General features: G+C 33.3%; 2 protein-coding genes and 1 long non-coding RNA gene across 12 annotated transcripts; 2 read left to right on the top strand and 1 right to left on the bottom strand.

The window, feature by feature from the left end:
• Positions 1 to 4,008: 4,008 nt before the first annotated feature.
• On the top strand, positions 4,009 to 5,649 carry LOC120776546 (phospholipid scramblase 2-like). The gene is made up of 3 exons (XM_040107294.1): positions 4,009 to 4,522; positions 4,586 to 4,744; positions 5,170 to 5,649. Exons 1-3 carry the CDS (start codon positions 4,040 to 4,042, stop codon positions 5,227 to 5,229), a joined length of 702 nt encoding a protein of 233 aa, XP_039963228.1. The 5' UTR covers positions 4,009 to 4,039; the 3' UTR covers positions 5,230 to 5,649.
• Positions 4,659 to 6,853, bottom strand: LOC120776550. Its single transcript, XR_005705438.1, has 2 exons — positions 6,674 to 6,853; positions 4,659 to 4,901 (listed from the first exon to the last, which is right to left on the bottom strand). It is a non-coding gene; the product is annotated as an uncharacterized LOC120776550 (long non-coding RNA).
• Positions 6,854 to 7,497: 644 nt separating this feature from the next.
• LOC120776544 (phospholipid scramblase 1-like) lies at positions 7,498 to 21,049 on the top strand. 10 transcript variants are annotated; one of them, XM_040107288.1, is made up of 9 exons: positions 7,498 to 7,685; positions 7,996 to 8,165; positions 8,249 to 8,365; positions 9,999 to 10,282; positions 10,350 to 10,584; positions 13,281 to 13,560; positions 19,816 to 20,297; positions 20,360 to 20,518; positions 20,948 to 21,049. In XM_040107288.1, exons 5-9 carry the CDS (start codon positions 10,450 to 10,452, stop codon positions 20,981 to 20,983), a joined length of 1,092 nt encoding a protein of 363 aa, XP_039963222.1. In that variant the 5' UTR covers positions 7,498 to 7,685; positions 7,996 to 8,165; positions 8,249 to 8,365; positions 9,999 to 10,282; positions 10,350 to 10,449; the 3' UTR covers positions 20,984 to 21,049. The 10 variants fall into 10 exon arrangements, with proteins under 10 accessions (XP_039963222.1, XP_039963219.1, XP_039963223.1 ...); XM_040107285.1 differs by having other exon boundaries at positions 7,891 to 8,165; XM_040107289.1 differs by having other exon boundaries at positions 7,498 to 7,788; positions 7,891 to 8,126.
• The last annotated feature ends 539 nt before the right edge of the window (positions 21,050 to 21,588 follow it).

Below are 21,588 nucleotides of genomic sequence, written 5' to 3'. Positions count from 1 at the left end.
ATTGGAAAAGAAAGATAAATTAATTAAAATGAAAGAAAAAATATTTTTTGGATAATCTAAAATCAGGAAGAGGTAGCGTGAAATTTTAAGGGTTAAAAACGGTTTCTCTCGATTTCTGACAATATTACGAGTCCTATAGATAAAATGAAAAGATCTACAATTTTGTATTAACACATTTTTTTTTTACATAATTTCAATTTTTAATTTTTTTTTCAGAAATTTTTTCACGAAATTTTGTGTAATCTTATATTAAAGGGTAATTCATTTTGAGATTTCTTACTTTTTTAAAGAAAAAACACAGTAACTTCAAATTTAATGAGGAATGTTGATTATCATTCAAAAGAACATTCTTATACATTTATTTTTTGAAGATTATCTCTTTCAAATGTTAGCCTCGGCTACGTCTCAGATGGTCCATCCGTTGAGTGCAATTATCGATAATTCGTTCGAGCACTTGCGAATGAATCGCGTCATGTTTTACTCGAAGGCTTGAATCGTAGCGACATTGACCGCATAGACTTTAGGCTTTGCATATCCCCATAGGAAAAAGTCTAACTGCGTAATATCACACGATCTTGGTGGCCAATAGACCGGCCCAAAACGTGAAATTATCTGCTCACCGAAGTGTTCTCTCAATAAATCCATTGATTGATGCGACGTGTGGGAAGTGGCGTCGTCTTGTTAAAACCAAATGTCGCTGAAATCACGAGGTTCAATTTCAGGCATCAAATAGGCGGTTATCATGGCGCAATAACAGTTTCCATTGACGGTTACAGTCCCACCGGCACCATTTTTGAAGAAATATGTACCGTTGATTCCATTGGCTCACAAACTACACCAAACCGTTCTTTTTTCTCTGGATAAAATGGCAACTCTTGAATCTCTTCAAGTTGCTCTTCGTCTCAAATGTCACAATTTTACTTGTTTACAAATCATTGATCCAGAAATGGACCTCATGGCTGAACAAAATTTGGCTCAAAAACGTTTGATCTTCTTGGAACTTTTTAAGAATCCATAGAGCGAACGGATGTCGCTTGGGAAGGTAAATCGGCTTCAGTTCTTGCACAAGCTGTATTTTGTATGCACGACTCTCCACGATCTTCGTGTGCACTCTCAGTTACGGTTGCTATATATTCTTCACTGCGAGCTGGACGTGGTCTATTCGGTCGAATATTATCTAACAATAACTGCTGGGTCTCAAGATGATTATGTTGACCATGAATTGACCAAAGAGCACCAAAAGTTTCATTACAGAACGTGAATTTTTGTTATAAAGTTGAACGTTTTGTAAACGTTGTTCAGGCGTAAATCTGTCCATGATGAAATGCCAAACAATATTGAATAAAAATAACATGACAGCTGATGGGGCACGCGTGATCTTGGAAACAAAGGCTATTTAAAAAAAGTGCCTCTACCTCACCTTACGAAACTTGCAAATTTATATAATTGATCAGCATGACGAGGTGATTTAGCCATGTCCGTCTGTTCGTCTATATGCGAACGAGTACTTCAGTTTTTGAGATATCGATCAAATGTTTTGCACACGTTCTTTTCTCACCAAGAAGCTGCTTATTTGTTTGAAAAGTTGTACTTTTCTCAGAATGTTGCATTCCAAAAATTTCACTTTACGTCGGAAAAAATATATATGTATGTATGTATGTATGTATATTTTAATTTTTTGTGGTGCCTATCACAAATTATATAACTAAGCTCATAAGAAAAATTGGGATTCAAATAAAAAACAACAAAAAAAATATTTACTAACTTTATCAAACTACATATAATGATTATTATTTAAAAATTGATGATGATCAAAATAATGTTCAGTGGGTTAACACATGAAATCAGACAAATGTCTAAGAATGATAACTATTACACACATATGACGAAAGCCGAATACGAAACTAATTCAATTACTGTTGACTTTGAAATCTAACCAAGTTCTAGTACAATTGATCGTATGTCCCTACATATATACTTGTATATATGTATATACATACAAATGTTCATATATTACAGACACTGAAGTGATCAAGTGATGTTCTATTGTTGTCGCTTAATTGGCATACTTTTATTTTATTCAAATGGTAATGCTTTCATTTTTGTTTACAAAGCGTATATATGGATGAACATACGTAGGAATAAAAATGCACTCGTACTACTAAACTTATCACACTTGCTAGATTAACATTGTTATATTATTATACTACTACATTAAGTTAATTGTTTGATTTAATTTGATAAGGAATTCGTAAATTTGTAGTTGTGTTTTAAAGAAAATTTTTCCTTGCATTGAGAAACCTGATGAAGAACTGAAAAATTCGTCGGCAACAGGCTTAGAGCTAAGATCAAGACAACATGTTTTTTTTATCTATATTCTAAACTCCTATCCAGTAGCATAAGTTTTTAAAGTTTTCCTCATTGGCTTGACTCGTTCCGAAGTTGGATCTATCCTCCCCCATACTAACTGCATTCGATGTCAATAGGCGCCATATAACCATTGACCCCAAAAGCTCACTTTCTTTGCCTTTGAAGATTGAGACCCATCTGTTCTGTGGTCCATAGCGAAATTCAATAGAAGACTTTCTTCCAACCATAAATCATAAATCTATAGCTTTAGTAGTTATGATATGTATTTTATTCTTAAATCAGTGGCCCATTCCGGTTCAAATTCTATCAGATGGTATTCTTTTGAAACCGTGCGAAATTGTAACCATGAATATATTTTCCAACTGAAAAGGAATGCCCCACCGTTACGCACACATCAGAAAGTTTATTCCCTTCCAGGTCTCTTCGTTTTTCCTCGTCGCTCCCCCACCTATAAACTACTACTAGTTTGCGAAGTCTTCCTGTGTGAACGATGTTATATATGTACGTTCTCACCTATTCAGTCTCAGTTCCTATCATTTTGTCCACTGTTATAGTTCTGGTTTCTTTTCTGATGAGTTATAGTAATATATTGGGTAGTCGATAAAGTCTTATTTCGTATTCATCGTATTTCTAATCAAACTTCAACTTATGTTTTTTTTTTTTTAAATCGAATTTTCCAGAGCGGAAGCGAGCGAACCATTGTTGTGCTACACGAACTGATACAGCATCGTTTCCGTAAAATTTACAAATTTCATTGGTGGCTTGGGTGGCATTCTTCCCTTTTTTATACAAAAATTTCAAAATGTAGCGAATTTCTTTATTATTTTCACTCATTTTTGATCAGCTGTAACTTTTTTTTTCAACTTCACCAATTAAATTTTTTTTTTTGGTTAAATGAAACTTAAAATCTCATCTTCCCAACACTATATGGTATGACACAATGTGATTGGTAGCACTGGAGATATACGACTGCAAAGACATATATTTACAAAATACGAAAATACTTTTTCGACTACCCAATATAAGCGAGAAGATGGGTAATATTGGTGGTTTGTGAAACGCAGCTATGCGTTTATGTATAAAACAATTTGCAAATATTTTTGCGATATTTTGTTGCGGATAATGCTTGATCGGCTATCTTCTTCCTCTTCCTTACTGGCGTAGACTCCGCTTACGCAGTTATAGCCGAGTTAACAACAATGCTCCATTTCTTCTTTTCGCAATTTGGTACCAATTGGAGATTCTAAGCGAAGCCAGTTCCTTCTCCACCTGGTCTTTACAACGGAGTGGAGGTCTTCCTCTGCTTCCCCTGGCCGGTACTGCGTCGAATACTTTCAGAGCTGGGCGAATGCCCCTTCTGACGGCATAACCTAGCCAGTGTAGCCGCTGTCTCTTAATTCGCTGAACTATGTCAATGTCGTCTTATAACTCGTACAGCTCATTCTTCCATCGAATATGATATTCGCCGTTGCCAATGCACACAGGACCATAAATCTTCCGCAGAACCTTTCTCTAGAAAACTCGTAACGTCGACTCATCAGACTCTCCTTAAATGGATAGAGATCCTTTCTTGTCCGAATGTACGATTCCGTCCTTATTTGAGTGTCCTTTAATGAATATTCAGATCCTAAATATAAATTCAACATTACTTCTATTTTCAGGCGACTGGATGAGTATACCCGCCGGAATACCGAATTGTCCACGCGGCTTGGAGTACCTTACGATGGTCGACCAGCTTTTGGTTAAACAAAAAGTCGAATTACTTGAAGCTTTCACCGGCTTCGAAACCAATAATAAATTCTCCATAAAAAATGCGCTCGGCCAAAAAGTCTATTACGCTGTAGAGGACAACGATTGCTGCACGCGTAATATGTGTGGCCCCGCACGTCCTTTTGATATGAAAGTTTTCGATAATTTCCGTAATGAAGTCATCCATATGTATCGCCCATTAGCCTGTTCGGCATGTTGTTTTCCCTGTTGCCTACAAACAATGGAAGTGTCCGCACCGCCGGGCAATGTAATTGGCACCATCGAGCAAGAATGGTCCATCTGTTCGCCATCATTTCGCATAAAAAATCATATTGGCGATACCGTGTTACGCATCGAAGGACCCATTTGCACGTTTTCAATGTGTGGTGATGTAGAATTTAAGGTAAAGTATAAAATTTTCGATTTATTATTTAATTCAATATACAAATTTTCATTAACATTATAGGTGGTTTCTTTAACCGGTGAGCCTGTAGGGAAGATCTCAAAACAATGGTCTGGTTTGGCGCGCGAAATATTCACCGATGCAGATTTCTTTGGTATTACCTTTCCGATGGACTTGGATGTGCGCATGAAGGCTGTGCTTTTGGGTGCCACTTTCCTTATTGTAAGTATTCGTTTGCTTTTTGGTTGCAGCCGATTACTAGAGCATACCAATTTCATATTTGTGTATATACATACATATATATTATACTGAATAGCGTTATAGCGTTAAGTTTTGTCGTTTGAAACTGTTAAATCGCGTGCGTCGAAGAATTTGAGAACTGAGGTAAAATAAAAAACCAATTAATTATTAGAAAGTATATAAACAGTAGTTGGCTAATAAATGTACGTGTGTATTTATTTATGTGTATATACCACTATATGAATAAATGTTACAACTATTAGTTGCTTGCAAACAGAGTATTCAGCTAGCATCCAATATGCATATTCCAAATATACAGTTTTATTATACATTCATAAATATAAATATTTTTTCCCGAAATTTACATCTTAATTATTAAAATAAAACATTTTGTTTACTTATTTCAGGATGCCATGTTCTTTGAAAAACAAGCAAATCGTGAAGGCGACCGTCCAGGCATGTTCTAAACAATACGGCTTTAATAAAATATTAAAAAAGTGTATAACAATCAAACCATATGCACCATTTGGTGTTCTTTGATATTAAATTTGAAATTTATCTCAATAATATTTTATTCGAATGTAAAAAATACAAATTTTTGGATATAATATGACGTACTAGTCACCTTTAAACCAAAGTAAAAAAAAAAAAGTTTATTTAAAACTAAAATATTTTTAAACTACAGCGAACATATGAATTAAAAAAAAAACGTTTTTGTTGTCAATTGAATTGCTTTCATCGCTTTTAAAGTGTGATAAATTATTTATATATGCATTTTATATAAATTGTTGTACTAAGTCAATAGAATTCTGTAGTAAAAAGTTTAATGTATGTATATACTCACTAAAAATTCATGTACAATAACTGTAAAGAATGTAGATAGGCAAAGTACTTGAGTTGTACAATTTTTTTTACTGTTATTTTTATAAATATTCTGTTTTTTCATAAATAAATGATTGTAATCAAATACGCGTTGCCTTATCGCCATATATGTATGTGTGTACAAATGTAAATGTACTATGTACATATGTATATAGTTATATACTATATATAATATATCTATATGTATGTATGAAACTTGTATTTATTAAATTGCTGTGAAATTGTACCAAAAAACTGAAAGAACAGCTTAAATAAATGTCCACTTCAATAATTAATAACAATTTTTGTTTGGTGCTGTGGTTTATTGTCTGAGAATAATAACATCGACGGTACTATTGTAACTCAAATCTATGTCGATAAAATAGTTTTATAGCTGTTGCTGGGAATGAATCTATAAGTAACCAAGGTAGCCCAGGAATACAACCATTTGAATAATAATATATAATATTTTTAGGATCAGTATAGTTGCTATGGCAATATTTAACAAATTTTCCAAGTCTAGAGTATAAAAAGCTTAATTATTTGTACATTTATTGATATAAGTGATCTAATTGGATTTGACACAGTTTCTGTGGATTAGAGTAAACATGTGTTTTATATTGACTCATAGCAACGGTGATAATCAAGATAACTGGATGATTTAAGGGGTTACATGGGTTTACGGGTTAAAAAAAACGATTTTTTATTGTCTTGTTAAATTCTACAACACCTATAGAATACCAAGTTGATACTACGAGTAAAGGAATCGGATATACAGCCTTGAGAACTTGTGCGCTCGAGGCTAGCTAGGCGGGCGTCGCAATAGCCGAGTTTAAAATATTTTTTCCAAATTTCTTTGTCAATAGTGCATGTTTGTAACAATAAAGAAATCTATTAAAATACTTAATTTTTATATAAGAAAAAAAATTGAATAAGTGCTGTTTTTTATCCGAGGAAATCCATGTAACTCTTTAAAAGACCTAATACCAATAATGCATTCCATTTCTATAAATTTTAAAATAAAGCATACATTTAAGCGCAAATTTTTACCGTTTGTAAAAGCGTCGTTTGTAGAATTAGATTGTATCCCCATCTAAAAGTCTACAGGGGATTGTGGTGTTGGATGAATAGGTTTTAGGTGATTTGTGAACATAGTGTGGTTTGTTAGCGTAAGTTCCCAAGTATTTTTTACAATTTTTACTCATTATTATAAAATTTATGTATTTTTACGCATAGAGTGACTGTACGTTTATTATTTCAATGAATTAAAGTGGAAATCCACTTTATTTAAATAATAAAAACACTGAAAATTAAAAAATTGTATATGCATCGGTAATAATGAAGTACTCTTGAAGTACCAAGATAACCCAACCAACCATTTATACAAGACCCTGAAAAGTGGGCAATATATTACGTCCATATAACGAAAATTTGGAATAAAAAATCGCGCGATTTTATATGGACGTATTTTGTTAATACTTTCAACCATCGATCCGAAACGAGTCCTATGTAAAGTAACCCAAATGTATATAAGACCTACCATTTTGATTCGTTGGGTTATTACTGTCTTCCTTTTGTGCTTATTTTCTTCGTCGTTTGACAGTTCATATTCAGTAATTTTGCTTACATTTCAAGGAACAGTATACACGTAATTGAAAGCTGTTTTATTTATTAAATTGTACATAAAATTGCAACTTAAAATTCATAATTTATCATTAATTCAATTAAATATATTTCAAATAATGTGTGTGTGTTAAAATGGTTAAATTTTTTGCAATCAGTGCAACAAAAACTTCAAAAGAAGAGAGCCATTGTTTGAGCAAATGTGAAAATGTGCGTTTTTTGCTTACTTATATCTAAAAAACAAATTAACATTTACCAATAAATTTACATTTAAACCAACGTTTAATTCATTGGCTATCCGTGCTATATAAAATTAAAAAAAACCGTGCACGCATTTAAGAGAAATGAGCAGTGAAAAGGAGATACTAGAACGAACCCAACCCCTGCAATTTGATCGATCAGCTAGTATGGCGCTATATCCTATAGTCGTCATTTATAGGTATATGTATATTCTTTTTAAAGTATCCAATGTTTTCTTTCGGGTGTTTCAAACCTCGTGCAAACTCATTATCCCCCGTTCAGTGTGGAAAAGTCAAAAATAGGTGAAATATACGTTTCTTAAATGCCTTATTATATTGGCCTTTATCAATAAAATCGCTACTTTCTGTCACTTTGATTTGACTTTTTGCAAATTTCTCTCACAGTTACTCATAAACGGTGATTGAACCACGCTAGGTGTGCGGCTATTAACTTGAAATCGTTTGTAAACAATGACTACCATAGTAATCGAAAACCCTTCCAAATACTAGCAACCATGACGTCAGCGGAGCAGTTTATATTGGCCAATTCACTAAGAACGAAAAGCGGAATCTCAGTTTATAACAGACTTGCACACAAGAAGTTCTTTAAATAATTACCGCTTATCATCTATTGAATTTATGTAGGTTCATAATGAATAATGTAGGTAATCATCTATCAGGTACCGCCGAAATTTCTTTTCTTTCTCGTTGATCATAATTTTTTCAATTCTTTTTTTTTTTGTGTTTTAACCGCTCTCTATAGACGCCAAGTACCAAGGATCAGGGGGCGCGCACCAGAGATAAAGAGATCCTCAACTCTCCTGTCACTGGAAATGTGAGAGCCGCTCACCTACCGAACTTTGAAAGTTGACTGGATTGGGTAGGTTTTGACGTTTTGCAATTGGAATGACTGAAACGGCCAGATTGAAATTATACCAAAAATATATGTGAACGGAGGAATTTGTTGCCGCCGTTCAAGATCGCTAATAAAAATTAAAAAAATTAAAATCAAAGAAAATGCGAAATTTAAATATACTTCATGAAAAATTTTGCTATTTGATGGATAGAATAATTAATTTTCAATTACAAATGATTAAAAACATTTATTAATTGAGAACTAACAGGCTTAATTCACCTTATTAAGTAGTGAAATATCAAAGGTCAGTTGTTTTAATATATCATAAAATCATAAAAAAGGAATTAAGTAGTTTCGCCATATATTAAAAGTCCAATATATAATAATTTGCAATCGTAATAAACGTTGGGTGAATTAATTTAAATGCCCAAAAATTCTTATTTTGTTCTATGTGGCCACAATGGAAAATGTTATAAAAAACGCTTATTTTGAGGCGCACTCACACTGGAATAAGTTGGTCATGCCATTATCCCTGGCGCGCACATTAACCACCAGAGATAAAGACACATGGATAATATGATACGAGACTTTTTGATTCGAGAGAGAGCTGTCAAAACTCGCATTTTTTATAACATTTGCCAATGACGCCACTGCTGAAAAATATTAGATTGGGCATTTTATATTTACTTTTGGTAATTTTGCAATTTTCACAATTCTATATATGTATATAAACATGAAAAACCAAAACAATTCATAAAAAATATTACAATTTGTATGCTAATACTATCAAGTACGCATATATGTAAATACATTTTGAATAATTAATGGAACTATTTAAAATAAGTAATAAACAGAAAAACAAAACAATTCATAAAAAACATCACATATTCAAGAGAAATGTATTCGATACATATATGTTTATACTTACTTATAGCCCTGACAGACGACAGCGTTAATATGCATTAGCGGGCTTAATTTACATTTACTTGCGCATTTGATCCATGTTAATGCAAGTTTGTAATGCACAAGAATTCCATGCATTTAGCTGAATTTACCAAATTTGAGTAGGCAACACTGCTCAAAAATGGCCGATTTTTGCTCTTTTTTGGATGTCGCTTGAAAACTGCCGCTTTGTTTGCGTTTACAGCTTCAGAGGCAAACAGTTTTTATATTGCTAAGTTAATTATGTGCAAGTATATTAACAAAAACAAATTTTAATATTTTTGGATGGCAGAAAATGAACAACGCACAGTTTGCTATCCATTTTTTCAATATTCTTAACTTTTTCGCACACTTTTATTTCACTTTTTTTTTATTTAATAAACAAATTTCATTATCAGCTGTCTAAATGCTCAAGTCTGCCGTCTGTCACCAGAAAATTGCAATGCGCATTAGCGTTGCTTAAGGCGCATTAATTTTGCTCGTCTGTCAGGCTATTAATAGCTAAAACTTAAAATATAATTTACTATATATTGGATATATATTCTGACCACAAACTTTTTTACTATTGAAATTTTCGCAAAATTATACAAAACACTAAATTAAACACTTTGAAAATGCATATATAAATGTTAAAGTGAAAAATCATTAACTAATTTACATAAAAATTTATGTTCGCAAAGTTTAATTTAATTTCATTTCACACTGATTTTGTCAGTTAATTATAGCGGTTTATTTCCGGCATCCCGCCTTTTCTTATATCAGCTGTTCGAAATTCCCTGATCTCCATCACTGTCAAATAATCAGGGAACGCGTTTGAGTGAAAAATGAGAGCCAATACGAGAGGCTCGTATCATATTATCCATGAAAGAGATGTCTCTGGTGGTTAATGTGCCCGCGGCTACTTGCCGTCTTACTTTACTTCAGCTTGCCACTGCCGCCTTATTACGGAAATGGCATGGATGACCTTGATGACAGTTCTGCACAAACCAGAGATTTCTGGTTAGTAGTTTGAAAAATTTGTTGCTTACATATCAAAACGATGACGAAATAACCAATACCATTTTAGGTACATAAATTATTTGTGTATCATTAAAAAGTGGGAGAGTTTGCCAGAGAAAGCCTAATGGACAAAAATTTGTGAGTTTAGTCATTTGTTTCAACGCACAATGTCAATGCCAACGAGTAATATAAATAAGGGCGGAGATGTACCACCGGGATTTGGAGCTGGATATCCATCAGGAGGAAATGGTCCTAACATGCCTGAAGCCGAAGGGTATCAACCGCCAGCACCGGGAGCATATGTAAGTATCGTACTAGCATAATTTCATACATAAGGGATTATATAATGGCTTATTAGTTATACCTTAATTTTTGATACAGACTTTTAAATATAATAATTTATTATTCATATTAATTGGCATTGGGCTTGCTAGTTATTTTGGCACTAAATTTGAGTCAGCTTCAATAGAAATAATGCAATTCTGTGAAAAGGCAATATACATATACAGTCTTGTTAGAAAAAGTAACAGAAGGCTATTCATGACATAAAGCCGCATATTAGGAAAATAAAAATTATTTTACGAACGCGGTCCTGTTATTATAATGAAGTATTGTTTGTGCATCTTTTTTTTTTACCTTTGAGTCAGACGCCTTACTCTTCTTCCAAAAAATTGTATACATATTAAGCTTTTAGACAAAGTCAAATTTTGCAAGTAATGAAGTGAGATTCAGAATTTTGTAGTAAAATAACACAAAAACTTGATTTGCGAGGCTGTAATGAAATAGCGTAATGTTTTGTGAAGCGTCGCGAATCAGAAAATATTATTGTTCTCTAAAAGACGAGTGGTGCTAACTTCTTAATTGTGTATTCAATCGAAAACCTATGGAAAGTAAGTCGAATTACCCGAAAACGTTATGATATAAAATGAAATATAATATATTATATGCGAAGTCGCGAGCAATCAGTCGATCAAAATGCATTCCTTGTGTAAAAAACTTTTTTTTTATTTGACAAGATACCTTCACGAACATATTGTTCCGGACGGCTAAAGTAGACTGCCGTCATTCAAACTGGCCTATCACAATCAAGATAAAGATTTTTTTATACCCTTTTATACCATTAGAAATGTATTATGACTTCATATTTATATTTTATTAATCCTAAAGTAAATTCCACTATACAAGTATATAGACATGCTGTTTTTAAAAAGTATGTCATAAAATAGTATTAAGCATTAAATGTGGCTTATATTACCAACATACATATATCCGTATACGTTTGTTATATTATACAGTAAAACTTCGATAAGTCGTAACCTCGATAAGCGAAAAACCTTGATATTTCATAGTATTCCTTCGGTCCCTAGAAAAATTCGCGAAAAATGCATGTATTTCGGTCCCTTTGATAACTCGTATTTTTCTTGAGACAAAAATTGAAAAATGTGTATCAAAAGCCTCTACAACTCGTATTTTTTTCACAAAAAACCGTACGACTATTAAAAATTGTTTTCGAGCTTGCGGTTTTGTTAAAGATCGAAATGTAGTAGTAATCAGCGAAGATGTACTTCACATAGCAGAGTGGGCTCGTGTTCCACAAAATGCAGAAACACGTGTAAACTTTGATGACTACATTCATGTTGATGATGAGTTGGTGATTAATGGAAGCCTCAATGATGATGAAATTCTGGGTTTCGAAAACATCGACGATGAAAACGATGAAACATTTGAAATTCCCTCAGTTTCCGCAAAGGTTGCGAAAGCTTCAATTGAAAATTTGCGTGTTTTTGTCATGGCATCAAATGTTGAAGACACAATTTTTTATGACATTGTAAACATTGATAATGCCATAGACAAAATACGCCAAAATAATGCCCGTCAAAAACATATTACAGATTTCTTTTTAAAATGAACACTTTTCTTAATTTTTTTGTACAAATTTTCAAAATACATACTTACATATGTTGATTGAATAACATACATATGTACTTTATATTTTAAAATTTAAATATGTACAATCATTTCTTGTTTTTTATGTAAAATTGAAAAAATAAATAAAAAAAAACTCTATAATTCGTATATTCTGTATGTTGCCTCTATAAGTTGTATAACTTGATAACTTGAAAAACTCCGTAACTCGTATTTAAATTGTGGTCCCTTGCAAATACGAGTTATCGAAGTTTCACTGTATAGACATTTTCTCTATACTCTAGCTGAACTTATACATACATATATTGTTATTTCTAAATAATAAAGATATATGTATGTATATGTTTGTAAGTCTAAAATATGTACAGTCAACGGTCACAAATTCTTCAATAATTATAATTTCCAGACAAAAGCATAAGTACATATTTGTATGTTTAATTGAATTGCACTGCATTTTTGGCTTTTGTTTTCTGACTTTTATTAATAGTGAACAAAAGTACACAATTTAATAATTAAATAAAAAAATTTCATTATAGTATTTTAAGTGAATGTTGAGTTGATGTCACCAAGTACCGTGCACTTGTTCGGCTACAGCCGAACCTGGTCAGCAGCGAATGGTCGCCGAAGAATGATAGGTTAGCACAGCAAAATGGTTTTAGGGGGCTTAATATATTTTTCTGCTTACACGTGTACAAATAATCTTCCAGAAATTAGACAAAGTGATTTAATTTGTGAACCTTAATTGTATTAGATTTACATAGAAATGTATGACTCCAAAATTATATAAAATTTTGAAAGAAACTTCACCCAAATGTACGGACATCTGATTACGTGGATATATATTACACTACAGATAAGAACTAACACTGTAAAAATATGTTTTAATAAAATAATAAAGTTTTTTTCTTAAATGTTGCCAGTATTTGTTGTAAGATTTACGATTATAAATATTTTGATGAACGCCCCGATTGTGAAATCATTATTTGTTTTGTTCTTTTACACAGAATCTCCACATTTATACATATAAGATTTATTAGGATTATTTATGTTGCTTTCTTTTTTGTTTGATAAGGGTTTTGTGCCAGGACAGCCGCAAAGTGGTTATACGCCCGTACCTCAAATGCCTCCCTACGGTGAGGCTCCACCGAATTACGGTGGTCAACCATCCCCAGATGGTGGACAACAGCCACCTTATGGTGGCGGCTTGCCCCAACCACAGCCGCAGTTGAATGGCGGTGAAGGCTTTCAACCAGGACCAGGGTATGGGCCACAAGGTCCAATAGTTACGCAACCAGGAATGCCACCACCAGCGCAACCAAAGGGGCCACCTGGACAACCAATGGGACCAGCAGGTGAGTGCTTACATATGTACATATGTTTTACTAATAACAATTTGGTTGAAGCAATGCTCGCTTTTTCAAACGTGGTTTTGGTACACATTTACAAACTTTTTTATTTCAACTGAAAGTATGTTTCATATAAAACCACAACTTATTGCACAACATTTATATTTTTAAGTCTGCTCACTTAAATGTTATTTAATAGTTCTTATTATTATTATATTAAATAAATCTCACTAATCTCATAAGCTTTTAGACACTATAAAAATATGTTGATGTCGCTCATTTTATTTTTGTCTCATAGAACTAGTCAAGGCCTTTGCTGTGTTCAGAACAAAGAAACTTATCTATTAAAGGCTCTGAGCCCACTTGAGTGGACACATAACAGAATATCTAATAGCATTAGGTTCAAGTATAAGTTGCATTGTTGTTGTACCGAATTCAAGGTTTCTACTTGTAAGTGGACGAAGGAGTGTTAAATCTAGTAATTTATAAATATCGGCTCTTTTTGTATTGTTTGTATATATGTACATAGACATTTCATTCGATATATTTGAGATTGTATATCAGGATTTGGATTTTATACCAAGAACAGAGTATATTTTGTTTTCCACCAAGTTTGTAACATCCAGAAAGAAACGTCAGAGACCCTATAACACATCTACATATATGTAAATAATCAGCATCAGCACGACGAGCTGACTCGATTTGGTCATGTCCATCTATAAGTACGTACATATATACGCAAACTAGTCTCTCAGTTTTTCAGATATCGATCTGAAATTTTGCACACCTTCTCTTCTCCCCAAGAAGTTGTTCAGTTTTTGGAAATGCCGATATCGGACCGCTAAAGCATATAGTTGCCATACAAACTGATGGACCGTAAAGAAGTTCTTGTATAAAAAAACTTTCTTATCTCACAAATTGTCTTCACGAAATTTTGCATAGATTATTGTTTAACGATATCGCTATATTATCCGAACAAATTGTTCAGATGAGGTCACTATAGCATAAACCATAGCTGCCATACAAACTGTATGGCTTGTATGGAAAACTTTTTTGTTTTCGGAATTACTTAATAAGACCATAAATAACATCTTGGTTACCATTAGCCTGGTTTTGAAAATATTCCATACATATATACATATGTATATGATCCAGGAAGTCAACACTAATTTCTCAGTTCTCATTTTACGCATATTCGAATAAAATAATCCAAATAAATATAACATCTCATTTCGTGTATAGCCTTATGTATACATACATATACATACATATGTAATTATGTTCTTGAAAAACATTTTACCATGTATTTTGGAACAACCGTAGAGATATGTAGCTAGGGTACATTGGTCTATTGACAGTTACTATCTATGAATGTAGGTATAGACATATAAAAGTACTATTCCAATTTTCTTAATATGTAATCAAATACTTTTATATGCGTTACATATATTTAATCATCGTTGACCATTGAAGTCATTTTTGAAAGGCTCTCACTTGTTTCTTCTCGCGATAAGACTGGCTAAGAAATATGTGACAGTCTCGTCATGCACATAGTCAATGACCTGGTATTGTGTACATTAAATGAAGAGCCACAGTAAGACAAATCAATAAAGAAGCTGCATTTTTCATGCATATTTTGAGTTCGAATTGAGTGTGTGTGTAAATTTTACAAAAAACACCAACCCGTGTGCTAGCCAAGCAGAGCATCGACCTACTTTGTTAAGAAAAAACAAAGTATGCCTAAAATGCAATGGCGGTAAAAGTCCTTCCCGCCCCCACATTTCACATGTAGAACAATTACAAATTTTTACAATTGTTAAAATTAGTATTCAACCATCAGTTTTAGTAATTACAATTTAGCACGCCGTTCACCTTTCACCGTAACCTCCAGCCTTTCCGCACAAATAGCATACTCTATAAAATAATAAAGTCATATGTGTTATGTTTACATTGCGCGTTGTAAATTCTGCCATATGAATACCTTCACATCTTATCACTAAGTTCTTTAATTGAGCAAATTAAGTGATAAACGCGCGCATAGCCGTCAGTCACAAGCGCTTGTGATGGTTGTTATGCCTTCGTCGGCTGAAAATTCGTCCACAGACATTTAGTGTGACGGCGGCGGTCCAGCTGGACAATACCATGCGTTAATATAATCACAAAAAAATTTAAATGTACAATTTGACCTTTATACTAAATAAAGAGTATCAAAGCAAGTGTAGTCAACACAACAAACGCTAGTCAAGCATAATGTGCGAATCTCGAACGGTTAAAAATTTGTATGCTTCCACGGTTGAGTTGCATGGTCCAGCTGCAGCTTCTCAAAAAGTGCCTAACACTGGCAACTCGAACAGTAACGGTATCGTTGGCGTAGGTGCCAATGTGCTGCGTATCATTTGGCATAGTTTATATGAGAAATACGATTATCTGCGCAGACGCAGTGGACATTTAAAGGTTATTGTTGAGCGTGAGACAAACAAACCTGTGGCAAAAAAATTTCGCCGCTCGTTGCGTTTGAATGAATCAGCAAAACAGAAAGGATATGAATTTTTCCTAAGCGATGAGGATAAAAGGTGAGAGCAAGTGTATGAAAAAAACATGAGATAAATGTTAGTGAATCTAAATAAAGATCTGTGCACGTAACAAATGCACACACACATCAATAAACGCTGAACCCAAATTTAAGGATGCTTATCTCCATTAATCTTCAGTTGCAAGTGTGCGATTCAAAACAATTATCTAAGGACTTATAAATGAAGAACAAAGACATTTATCTTTTAAACGGTTGCCTTAGTACTTATGTATGTTTGTATGTTGATGACTTTTAAAGGCATTAAAGTGATGTTTTCATTTCACATACAAATATTGTTTGTTCGTTAAAATTTTAAATTTCAAATACTAAAATAATAAAACTGTACTGGGAGTGATCAATATAGTATTTTCGTATTGAGTTATCACTAAAAAAAAGCAAATTCATCGGTTGAATTTTATGAAAAATATATTTTTGAATCATAAAAACAAAAATATATAAAAGATAACAGCTGATTTTGACAAATTCCAATTTTTTTTCACAAATTGTTGTTTTTTTGCTATCGACACAACTTTAAATAATTGAATCTTGGACTAAAGATATAAAAAACATTATCCGAAATGTTTTGACATGAAAAGTTAAAGTTTGTCAAGTTTTCTTTGTGTCAAATTAAATGTATGCGCCAATTTGGTTTCTTTAACTATTTAATCGCTCTTGCTTCACATCAATATTTAAACAATTAACAGTTGTGAGTAAGTCCCCTAAGTATTTAATTTTTTTCTGTTTTATGTGGAACGGTTGCTTATCAATTTATAATCGGTTATTGTAGTATTTTAAATAGTTCACCTGTCTTATCAAAACAATGATTTTGCATTAATTATATCTGTACAATTTCTTGATTGTTCTCTTCGAGTGCGCTAGCCGATAAGATGGAATATCAGTTGATATGAAATGGTTTTCGACAATTTATTTTTGTTAACCGAAAGATTGTTTTAGATTACAGCCAGACAATTTCAAAGTCAAGGGAGAAATTGTTGAGACATTATCATCGCAAATGATCAATAGACCAGTGAAAATGGTAAAAAGTGAAACAAAAAATCATAGCTTGTTGAAGTTATTGGAAAAAGAAGATAAAATAATTAAAACGAAAGGAAAAATGTTTTACGGGTAATCTAAGTAAGTCAGAAAGACTAAGGGAAGGAGCATGGTTGAACCAGTCCTTCCGTTTTTGAGACATCGACCAAAAATTTTGCATACGTCCTTTTCTTACCAAGAAACAGCGCATTTGTCGGAACCGTTGTAATGTTTCCATCGAAAGATTTGATTTAATCAAAATGGTGTTCAGTTGGTTAACAGGTGAAATCAAACAAATATCTAAGAAGGAAAATAACCGTGGCATACATATGACGAAAGTTGAATACGAAACTAATTCAATTATTGTTGACTTTGAAATCTAACCAAGTTCTAGTACAATTGATCGTATGTGCCTACATACATACTTGTATATATGTATATACATACAAATGTTCATATATTACAGACACTCAAGTGATCAAGTGATGTTCTATTGTTGTCGCTTAATTGGCATACTTTTATTTTATTCAAATGGTAATGCTTTCATTTTTGTTTACAAAGCATACATATGGATGAACATACGTAGGAATAACAATGCACTCGTACTACTAAACTTATCAGACAACTACTACATTAAGTTAATTGTTTGATTTAATTTGATAAGGAATTCGTAAATTTGTAGTTGTGTTTTAAAGAAAATTTTTCCTTGCTTTGAGAAACTTGATGAAGAACTGAAAAATTCGTCGGCAACAGGCTTGGAGCTAAGATCAAGACAACATGTTTTTTTTATCTATATTCTAAACTCCTATCCAGTAGCATAAGTTTTTAAAGTTTTCCTCATTGGCTTGACTCGTTCCGAAGTTGGAACTATCCTCCCCCATACTAACTGCATTCGATGTCAATAGGCGCCATATAACCATTGACTCCAAAAGCTCACTTTCTTTGCCTTTGAAGATTGAGACCCATATGTTCTGTGGTCCATAGCGAAATTCAATAGAAGACTTTCTTCAAACCATAAATCATAAATCTATAGCTTTAGTAGTTATGATATGTATTTTATTCTTAAATCAGTGGCCCATTCCGGTTCAAATTCCATCAGATGGTATTCTTTTGAAACCGAGCGAAATTGTAACCATGAATATATTTTCCAACTGAAAACGAATGCCCAACCGTTACGCACACATCAGAAAGTTTCTTCCCTTCCAGGTCTCTTCGTTTTTCCTCGTCGCTCCCCCACCTATAAACTACTAGTTTGCGAAGTCTTCCTGTGAGAACGATGTTATATATGTACGTTCTCACCTATTCAGTCTCAGTTCCTCTCATTTTGTCCACTGTTATAGTTCTGGTCTCTTTTCTGATGAGTTATAGTAATATATTGGGTAGTCGATAAAGTCTTATTTCGTATTCGTCGTATTTCTAATCAAACTTCAACTTATGTTTTTTTTTTTTTAATCGAATTTTCCAGAGCGGAAGCGAGCAGAAGCATTGTTGTGCTACACGAACTGATACAGCATCGTTTCCGTAAACTTCACAAATTTCATTAGTGGCTTGCGTAGCATTCTTCCCTTTTTTATACAAAAATTTCGAAATATAACGAATTTCTTCATTATTTTCTGTTCAAAAATGGGAGGTGTAACTGTTTTTCAACTTCCCTGAATTTTATTTTGTTTGGTTAAATGAAGCTGAAAATCTCACCTTCCCAACACTATATGGTATGACACAATGTGATTGGTAGCACTGGAGATATACGACTGCAAAGACATACATATGTACATATATTTACAAAATACGAAAATCCTTTTTCGACTACCCAATATAAGGGAGAAGATGGGTAATATTGGTGGTTTGTGAAACGCAGCTATGCGTTTATGTATAAAACAATTTGCAAATAATTTTGCGATATTTTGTTGCGGATAATGCTTCCTCTTCCTTATTGGCGTAGACTCCGCTTATGCAGTTATAGCCGAGTTAGCAATAGCGCGCCAGTCGTTTCTTCTTTTTGCAATTTGGTGCAAATTGGAGATTCCAAGCGCAGCCAGTTCCTTCTCCACATGGTCTTTCCAACGGAGTGGAGGTCTTCCTCTGCTTCCCCTGGCCGGTACTGCGTCGAATACTTTCAGAGCTGAGCAAAAGCCTATTCGGACGGCATGACCTAGCCACCGTTGCCGCTGTCTCTTAATTCGCTGTACTATGTTGATGTCGTCGTATATCTAGTACAGCTCATCGTTCCATGCCCTGCGGTATTCGCCGTTGCCAAAGTCCAAAGGACCAAAAATCTTCCGCAGAACCTTTCTCTAGAAAACTCGTAACGTCGACTCATCAGATATTGTGATCGTCCATGCCTCTGCACCATATAGCAGGACGGGCATAATGACTGACTTATAGAGTTTTGTCTCTGCTCGTCGAGAGAGGACTTTACTTCTTAATTGCCTACTCTGTCCGCAATAGCACCTGTTGGCAAGAGTTATTCTGCGCTGGATTTCGAGGCTGACATTGTTGTTGGTGTTAATATAATCAGATTTATTTGCATCGGCTCGACTATCCTTAAATGGATAGAGATCCTTTCTTGTCCGAATGTACGATTCCGTCCTTATTTGGCTGTCTTTTGATGAATATTCAGATCTCAAAAATAAATTCAACATTGTTTCTATTTTCAGGCGACTGGATGAGTATACCCGCCGGAATACCGAATTGTCCACGCGGCTTGGAGTACCTTACGATGGTCGACCAGCTTTTGGTTAAACAAAAATGCGAATTTTTTGAAACTTTCTCAGACTTCGAAACAAAAAATAAATTCTCCATAAAAAATGCGCTCGGCCAAAAAGTCTATTACGCTGTAGAGGACAGCGATTGCTGCACGCGTAATATGTGTGGCTCCGCACGTCCTTTTGATATGAAAGTTTTCGATAATTTCCGTAATGAAGTCATCCATATGTATCGCCCATTAGCCTGTTCGCAATGTTGTTTTCCCGGTTGCCTACAAACAATGGAAGTATCCGCACCGCCGGGCAATGTAATTGGCACCATCGAGCAAGAATGGTCCATCTGTTCGCCATCATTTCGCATAAAAAATCATATTGGCGATACCGTGTTACGCATCGAAGGACCCTTTTGCGTGTGCGGTATGGCAGAATTTAAGGTAAAAATTAAAATTTTCGATTTATTATTTATTCAATATACAAATTTTCATTAACATTATAGGTGGTTTCTTTAAAGGGTGAGCCTTTAGGGAAGATCTCAAAACAATGGTCTGGTTTCGTGCGCGAATTTTTCACCGATGCAGATATCTTTGGTATTACCTTTCCGATGGACTTGGATGTGCGCATGAAGGCTGTGCTTTTGGGTGCCACTTTCCTTATTGTAAGTATTCGTTTGCTTTTTGGTTGCAGCCGATTACTAGAGCATACCAATTTCATATTTGTGTATATACATACATAAGTATATATTATACTGAATAGCGTTATAGCGTTAAGTTTTATCGTTTGAAACTGTTAAATCGCGTGCGTCGAAGAATTTGAGAACTGAGGTAAAATAAAAAACCAATTAATTATTAGAAAGTATATAAACAGTAGTTGGCTAATAAATGTACGTGTGTATTTATTTATGTGTATATACCACTATATGAATAAATGTTACAACTATTAGTTGCTTGCAAACAGAGTATTCAGCTAGCATCCAATATGCATATTCCAAATATACAGTTTTATTATACATTCATAAATATAAATATTTTTTCTCGAAATTTACTTCTTAATTATTAAAATAAAACATTTTGTTTACTTATTTCAGGATGCGATGTTCTTTGAAGAAGCAGGAAGTAATTAAGGCATGTTCTGAACGATACGACTTTAAAAAATAAAAAATGAAAAAGTTTATAACAATCAAACCATATCCATTTGGTGTTCTTTGATATTAAATTTGAAATTTATCTCAATAATATTTTATTCGAATGTAAAAAATACAAATTTTTGGATATAATATGACGTACTAGTCACCTTTAAACCAAAGTAAAAAAAAAAGTGAATTTAAAACTAAAATACTTTTAAACTACAGCGAACATATGAATTAAAAAAAAAACGTTTTTGTTGTCAATTGAATTGCTTTCATCGCTTTTAAAGTGTGATATAATTATTTATATATGCATTTTATATAAATTGTTGTACTAAGTCAATATAATTCTTTAGTAAAAAGTTTAATGTATGTAAATTAATTTTTTATTTTCTTTATTGGTTTTTTTAAAAGTAACTTATAACTATAACTTATAACTCTCGCTTATAACCTATAACTCTCGCTTATAACTTATAACTCATAACTGCCCTCTTTATCTCTTAATTTTAGTTCTTATAGTATTATAATGCTGATCATGCAAAAAGGATGGCTGTGGCATTTCTTGTTGCGTGATCAAGTTCTTCTTGTAATTGTATTCCAAT

Source organism: Bactrocera tryoni, chromosome 5, assembly GCF_016617805.1.
Source record: "Bactrocera tryoni isolate S06 chromosome 5, CSIRO_BtryS06_freeze2, whole genome shotgun sequence".
Taxonomy (NCBI): Eukaryota; Metazoa; Arthropoda; class Insecta; order Diptera; family Tephritidae; genus Bactrocera; species Bactrocera tryoni.
The sequence above is the reverse complement of the archived record's forward strand: the minus strand, read 5'-3'. Positions and strand labels throughout refer to the sequence as shown.

Bases quoted from the DNA above. Each gene is read 5' to 3' on its own strand.
- LOC120776546 (XM_040107294.1), top strand. From the start codon at position 4,040: ATGAGTATACCCGCCGGAATACCGAATTGTCCACGCGGCTTGGAGTAC. The intron at 4,523-4,585 runs GTAAAGTATAAA...TTAACATTATAG, and splicing joins GTGGTGATGTAGAATTTAAG to GTGGTTTCTTTAACCGGTGA. The intron at 4,745-5,169 runs GTAAGTATTCGT...TACTTATTTCAG, and splicing joins TGGGTGCCACTTTCCTTATT to GATGCCATGTTCTTTGAAAA.
- LOC120776544 (XM_040107288.1), top strand. From the start codon at position 10,450: ATGTCAATGCCAACGAGTAATATAAATAAGGGCGGAGATGTACCACCG. The intron at 10,585-13,280 runs GTAAGTATCGTA...TTGTTTGATAAG, and splicing joins CGCCAGCACCGGGAGCATAT to GGTTTTGTGCCAGGACAGCC. The intron at 20,519-20,947 runs GTAAGTATTCGT...TACTTATTTCAG, and splicing joins TGGGTGCCACTTTCCTTATT to GATGCGATGTTCTTTGAAGA.